The sequence below is a fragment of the Galeopterus variegatus genome, unplaced genomic scaffold, assembly GCF_000696425.1.
Source record: "Galeopterus variegatus unplaced genomic scaffold, G_variegatus-3.0.2 Scaffold1551, whole genome shotgun sequence".
In the NCBI taxonomy this organism is placed as follows: domain Eukaryota; kingdom Metazoa; phylum Chordata; class Mammalia; order Dermoptera; family Cynocephalidae; genus Galeopterus; species Galeopterus variegatus.
The window spans coordinates 266,147-273,349 of record NW_007727662.1 but is presented as its reverse complement, the minus strand read 5'-3'; the positions used below and the strand labels follow the sequence as shown (position 1 = coordinate 273,349).

At 37.2% G+C, this 7,203-nt stretch overlaps 1 protein-coding gene across 1 annotated transcript in view; it reads right to left on the bottom strand.

The window, feature by feature from the left end:
* The window catches only part of ALG9 (ALG9, alpha-1,2-mannosyltransferase), a 99,855-nt gene that overhangs the window by 54,622 nt on the left and 38,030 nt on the right, over positions 1–7,203 (bottom strand). The window contains 3 exon segments of the mRNA XM_008577614.1: positions 2,855–2,984; positions 5,185–5,332; positions 6,018–6,147. Of these exon segments, the coding sequence (XP_008575836.1) occupies positions 2,855–2,984; positions 5,185–5,332; positions 6,018–6,147 (408 nt within the window).

The window sequence follows — 7,203 nt, the reverse complement described above, 5'->3', positions numbered from 1 at the left end:
AAAAAAAAAAAAAAAAAAAAAAAAAAAAAAAAAAAAGAAACAGGAGACACACTGAATCACTTAGCACTGAAGCCAAAAGCTGGCTAAAACCTGTCACTCAGATCCAAAGGGCAGATAAAAATAATGCTGCTATTCAGCATGCTCAGGAAAGACAGGAGACATATTTATTTTGCCTTCTTTTATGAACCTGGACTAAAAACAAGGACTGATATGAAAAATAACAAACACGAGTGTAGTACAGTATGTGTTCCTATATGAGGATGCTTCAAAAAGTTTGTGGAAAAATAGAATTAAAAGATAATATAAATCTTTCCATGAACTTTTTCAAGACTCCTCACACATCAAAGTTATTTGGCCATTACAGTCATAATCCTGGCACCATTTCTTAAAGAATTAAACATGCTAACTTTGTTTAAATAACTGAGATTTTTGTTTATATACAAATGTACATATAGACTCAAAGGGGAAAAAGTAAGAGAAAAAACACACCAAAATGGTAACAGTGATAATACTTGGGTTTGAGACAATACATTATTTATTTTCGTCTGCAGCTGTCATTATTTTATACAGTGAGTGTACATTACTTTTATTATCAGCTAACGCTCACACAATAAGAATCTCACTCATAAGCCATGGTCTCCAGGGAAGCCTAACCAGCCCAATCTGGGAGACAAAAGGCCAGAGGTGGCTGCAGGTTTACTACAGAAGAGCACTGGGGGCCGGCCCGGTGGCGCACTTGGTAGAGTGCGGCGCTTGGGAGTGTGGTGGCGCTCCCGCCGAGGGTTCGGATCCCATATAGAGATCAGTCCGCTCACTAGTTGAGCACAGTGCGGACGCGACACCGAGGGTTGCGATCCCGTTACCGGTCACAAAAAAAAGACAAAAAGGAAAAAAAAAAAAGAAGAGCACTGGAAGTTCCACTATTTTATGTTTTAAGCATATGACTTTAAAAAAAACCCCTAAATTAAATATATTTGACATTTAAACTGTTAAATGCTTAACAGACAGGTTGCCAAAAAACATACTTTCTAATAATTCTATAAAATGATCTCTTACTGTTTCTGTGAACCAGGAGGAACATTATCTTTATTACTCTCACCTTTTTCACGATCAAAGATTTTACAGGTATGTCAAAAGTGCCATTTTTCAAAGGAACTGAAATAAAATTCGTATAGGATCTCACAGTGAGCAAAGACAAGTAGGTAGAAGATCACGGCACTGACAGAGATTGCTCCCTGGCACTCACTATGGAAACAGTCTTCACTGACTACTTCTTTGCTAAAACCAGAATATACCAGGTCAAAGGTCCACTTCATAACTTGAAAGTTCCCCAACAAATATTTTAATGGGCTAAGGAACAACAGGAATTTCAGGATGTGTTTCAGAACGATGGTTCAAATTCTAGCAAAAATAAATTTCCAGCCCACCCAAAAGCATAGAAATTATATTGAATTATGTGTTTTACACAGAAATAAGGAAAGGTAATTAGGAAAAAAAAGTGATACTGTTCACTCTCTCTCAACAAAGGCTGCAATATCCCTCATCCTAAAGAAATCACTTTCTGAAGATACACAAATGGCCAACAGACACATGAAAAAATGCTCAGCATCACTAATCATCAGGGAAGTGCAAATCAAAATCACACTGAGATATCATCTCACCCCAGTAGCTATTATCAAAAAGACAGAATAACAAATGCTGGTGGGATGCAGAGAAAGCAGAACCCCCCTACACTGTTGGTGGGACTATAAATTGGTGCAGCCATTATGGAAAATAGTATGGAGGGTCCTCAGACATTACAGACAGAACTGCCATAAGACATAGCAATTCCACTCATGGGTATATACTCAAAGGAATGGAAATCATCGTGTCAAAAGGATACCTGCAGGGCCAGCCCATGGCTCACTTGGGGAAGTGTGGTGCTGATAACACCAAGGCCACGGGTTCGGATCCTATATAGGGATGGCTGGTTAGCTCACCCGGGAGAGTATGGTGCTGACAACACCAAGTCAAGGGTTAAGATCCCCTCGCCAGTCATCTTTAAAAAAAAAAGGATACCTGCACTCCTTTGTTCATCACAGCTGTATTTACAACAGCCAAGAGTTGGAAGCAACCTAAATGTCCATCTTCAGACAACTGGATAAGGAAAATGTGGTATATTTACACAATAGAATACTACTCTGCCATAAAAAAGAATGGAACACTGCGATTTGCAGCAACATAGATGAACTTAGAGAAAATTATGTTTTTTTTTTCTTTTGTCCTTTTTGAGACCGGCCGCACCGCGCTCAGCCAGTGAGCGCTGTGAGTGCACTGGTCATCCCTATATAGGATCCAAACCCACGGCGGGAGCACTGCCGCACTCCCAGCGCCGCACCCTCCTGAGTGCGCCACGGGCTCGGCCCGAGAAAATTATGTTAAGTGGAATAAGCCAGGCACAGAAAGAGAAATATTGCATGTCCTCACTCATAAGTGGGAGCTAAAAAAAATAAACAAAAAAAGAAATATAAAACAATCACAATAATATACTGAACTCTGAAAAGGAGAGAACAGAATTGAGGTTACCAGAGATGGGAAAGTAGGGAAGGAGACACAGGAAGAATTGTTAAAGGGCCACAAAAAACAATTACATTGCATAATGTTGAATACAGTAATTATCCTGATTTGAGCATCACATATTGCACACAGGTATTAATATTCAACTCTGCACCCCACAGATATGTACAATCAACTACGTTTAAAAAAAATAAATCACTTTCTAAGAAATTCTTATTTCTATGCTCTAATATATATGCCAATAGATTTAAGGGGTAGAATTCTTTTCAAAGAAGCAAGAAGGGAATGTAGCCCTTACATATCTGGATGGCTCTTCTAGGTTCTGGTCATTCATGTTTGTGGGAACAATCCGTGTGGCTAGAGGTCCCTCCGCAAAAGGTTTTGGTAACTGGCCTCTGAACTCTGACGGAATGAACTGAAGCTGCCAACTGTCAGAAACACAAATAAGGAGAACAAGAAAAACACAGGAGGACCATATTGCTAAATGTCCTTGACACAAGCAAACCAAAAAAAAATGATGTGAAAAACATTTCACTTGAAGAAAAAATATTTTTGTTAAAACCTCAACCAGGGAGCATAGAGGCAGAGGTCACAATTCAGTCCAAAATCATTGAGAAATTTGTATTTAGAAGTCTCTCAACCCATTCCACCAACTCTTAGCAGCAAAGTTTGGAACCAAACGGTCATACCATCAAACAGCCAGAGAATTGTCAAAGTTTATTACCAATTACCATGTGATCAGAGGACTTATCAAAATTAAGGCAAATTCATCAGATGTATAGAAAAAGGGTGAAGTGTTACATGAGTAATAAGGCACTAAGAACACACTATGGGAGAAATACTTTGTTCCTGAGTAACCCTAAAAAGTTCTTTAGCTATGACACTATTTCAAATGTAAAAGGCAAAGGCCAAAGTCAACACCTAAAAAACAAGTTTTAATTTAATCATTAAGAGTGGACTTTAAATGTTCTCACCACAAAGAAATGATAAGTATGTGAGATGATGGGTATTTTAATTAGTCTGATTTGATCATTCCATATCAAAACATCACATTGTGTTCCATAAATATATACAATTATTATTTGTCAATTAAAAAATTTAAAAATTAATAATAATTTAATCATTAATGACTGATACGGGGTTTTCATTAAGCACAAGATACTACCTACCATCAGATAAAGCTAGCTGCTGAAGCCAGTACTCGAATGGAGCAAAAAGACTCATCTTAACCAGATTTCCCTTTCGTCAATTTTTTTTTGTTTTTGGTTTTGGTGGCTGGTCAGTAAGGATATCTGAACCCTTGACCTTGATGTCATTAGCACCATGCTCTAACCAAGTGAGCTAACTTGCCAGCCCCTCGCTTTTATCTAAACAGGCCGAATTAAGCAAAATACAAAGAACTCTAGGGTCTATGCTATCGCACCAAAGAACAGACAGCATAAAGGAAACTATAGGTGTCTTAACAGTAGCTTTACCCAGTGTCCATATGTTGGAAGAGAATTTTCACTGCCCGAGGGTTGCGATCCCGTTACCGGTCACAAAAAAAGACAAAAAGGAAAAAAAAAAAAGAAGAGCACTGGAAGTTCCACTATTTTATGTTTTAAGCATATGACTTTAAAAAAAAAGCAAAGGCCAAAGTCAACACCTAAAAAACAAGTTTTAATTTAATCATTAAGAGTGGACTTTAAATGTTCTCACCACAAAGAAATGATAAGTATGTGAGATGATGGGTATTTTAATTAGTCTGATTTGATCATTCCATATCAAAACATCACATTGTGTTCCATAAATATATACAATTATTATTTGTCAATTAAAAAATTTAAAAATTAATAATAATTTAATCATTAATGACTGATACGGGGTTTTCATTAAGCACAAGATACTACCTACCATCAGATAAAGCTAGCTGCTGAAGCCAGTACTCGAATGGAGCAAAAAGACTCATCTTAACCAGATTTCCCTTTCATCAATTTTTTTTTGTTTTTGGTTTTGGCGGCTGGTCAGTAAGGATATCTGAACCCTTGACCTTGATGTCATTAGCACCATGCTCTAACCAAGTGAGCTAACTTGCCAGCCCCTCGCTTTTATCTAAACAGGCCGATTTAAGCAAAATACAAAGAACTCTAGGGTCTATGCTATCGCACCAAAGAACAGACAGCATAAAGGAAACTATAGGTGTCTTAACAGTAGCTTTACCCAGTGTCCATATGTTGGAAGAGAATTTTCACTGCTGTTGGATGGAAAAAATTTCTTCTCTAAAAACACTCTTCTAGCTAGGGTTTCTAGACTACTTTTAGAAGTGGATTAATATCAGATAATTACAGAAATATAAATATGAATCCTCAGAAGAGCCACTAGCAGACACTTAGGGCCCAAAGCATTTTCAGAAGTGCCCAGACACCTGTGATTATGGGCAGTGCATGATGCATACCCAGACACAGCACTCAGTCTAATGAACACAGGAGATGGCTACATAGTGCAGGTCCTGCAACTCTCTGAGATGGTAAATAATCCAATAACCTTCTGTGAAAAATCCAAAACAAAACAAAAATTAAGGAGACACTGCCATCGAATTGCTATTTTTAGTCTTTATTTTAAAACTCTGAGAATTAAAGGGCAACTTACTTATCAGGCAGAAGGAAGCTGCTCGGAAATCGATACCACTCTTTTCCTACACAGACATTTACAGGTCTGCCTTCTGGGACAGTGTGGATGGTTGGGTCCGTAGCAATTCGGTAAAATTCTGGATACAAATCAAGAGTCCCATGATATCCTGGAAGGGAGAACAGTTAGTGAAAGCCAAATATGAATAAGATTCTATCACTTAATTGTAATGCATGTTAACCTCCCACTGTAGTCCACATGAAATTTAAAGAGTGTGAAGAGCCATAACAATTCCAACAGGAAGCCTACTCTACAAGTATAAAATGTCTCTCTAGTTGGGAAGATGGTTATAGCAGAGGCCCAATTTTGCCAAAAATAATTTGCTTTCTTTCCCTTCTCTACACTCTTTCACATTTTTAACTTCATGTTCTTTGAGCATATTTTAATATTCTGGAAGGCAGCTATGCTCACCACTATACCACTAATGCACTCCATATTTTAATATTCTGTATCCAAATAACAACTATAAGAAAGAATATAACCATGAGAATTTAGCCCCAAATTTGCACCTTAAGTTTAAGGCTTTCTTAATTCATCAGCGTCTATTAAAAGGAAACAAAATCAACCACAGAGGAAAAAATATATAGTTAACACTAAAAGGAATTCTCAATCTTCTCTTCAATCCAGTAGTACAGAAGTGACATCCCACTCATTAATATTAAGTCTACAGTTTCTCCCTTTAGAAAAGGCCTCTTCCTAGCATAAGCCAAACATGCATTAAACAATCATTCGTCAAGTAAAACTTAGGTGAAGTGCCTCATGAGTGTGCGTTAAGATATGCTCAGCACATCTACCTCTGAACAGTGCCACAGAACGAGAAAATGATAACAGCCCAAACAGGAAGACTGTTCCTAATGCCAGCCAGTTCGATGTCACAGTATAGTGCTCCAAGCGGTATCGTTGAAACACAAAATGGTAACATTTCTAGAAGAAAAGAAAACTGTATTAGTAAAAGAAGATATACCTTGCAGGATATACATAATCACAAGACATCACACTAACGCCAAGAGTGAGGAAACAGAAAAAGAGGTTCTCTTAAGGGTCTGGGTATTTGCAAACACTTAGCGAGGTACCCACTCAAAATTGTAAGGTAAAAACCAACTTCTCTAAGACTATCTGGAGGTGAACCCAGCCCGAGGGCTTGCCAAGAATGAAATCTTGCTAGCTTTACAGGAAAATTATCTGGATATTTTGCCAATGCTTAAAGTCCTAATAGCTTATTTTTTAAATATTTAAACAAAAATGCTTTTTTGGTAGTTTTTTTTGATATATTAAGTATCTCAATCTGTTTTAATATCATGAGTATTAATCTTTACCTTCCTTACCAACAAGTTTTCATTAAAGTTTTTAGTATCAACAAAACATCTGATGACCAAACAAGAAGAAAAAAAGAGTTCCTCACATAGAACACTAGGAACATGCTGTTAATTATCTGCTAAACTACTTTACAAACTAAATGATTATAATATATACACACATGCATGAATTCTGCTGCCTTTGAATAACTTCTCAGATTTCTTTTCTTCCTTCTTTCCCTCCTAGATGGGAACTAATTTTGGAAAGTAATTTTGCAATATATAACAAATGCCATAAATATGTTTGAACCCTTTTCCTACTTTTAAGAATCTGTCCTAAGGAAATAATGCAAATACATAAATGAAGATATTTATCCAAGCAGTATTTATAATATTGAATAAATGAGCAACTTAAATTCTTTTAACAATGTAAAGGATTTCCTTTAAATAATTTTGCCTAATGTTACACATAATAAAGTCAATAAATTTTTATTCAAGGAATTTTACATGTTGTGATTCCATCCACAGCCCATCAAGGTCACCTCTAAAGCTTCAGTCAAGATTTAGCTTCAAGATAGCCCTTTTTAAAAAAACTGATGCTTTGGGCTGGCCCGGTGGCACACTGCTACAGTGCGCCGCTTGGGAGCGCGGCGGCGCTCCCGCCGAGGGTTCAGATACCAAATAC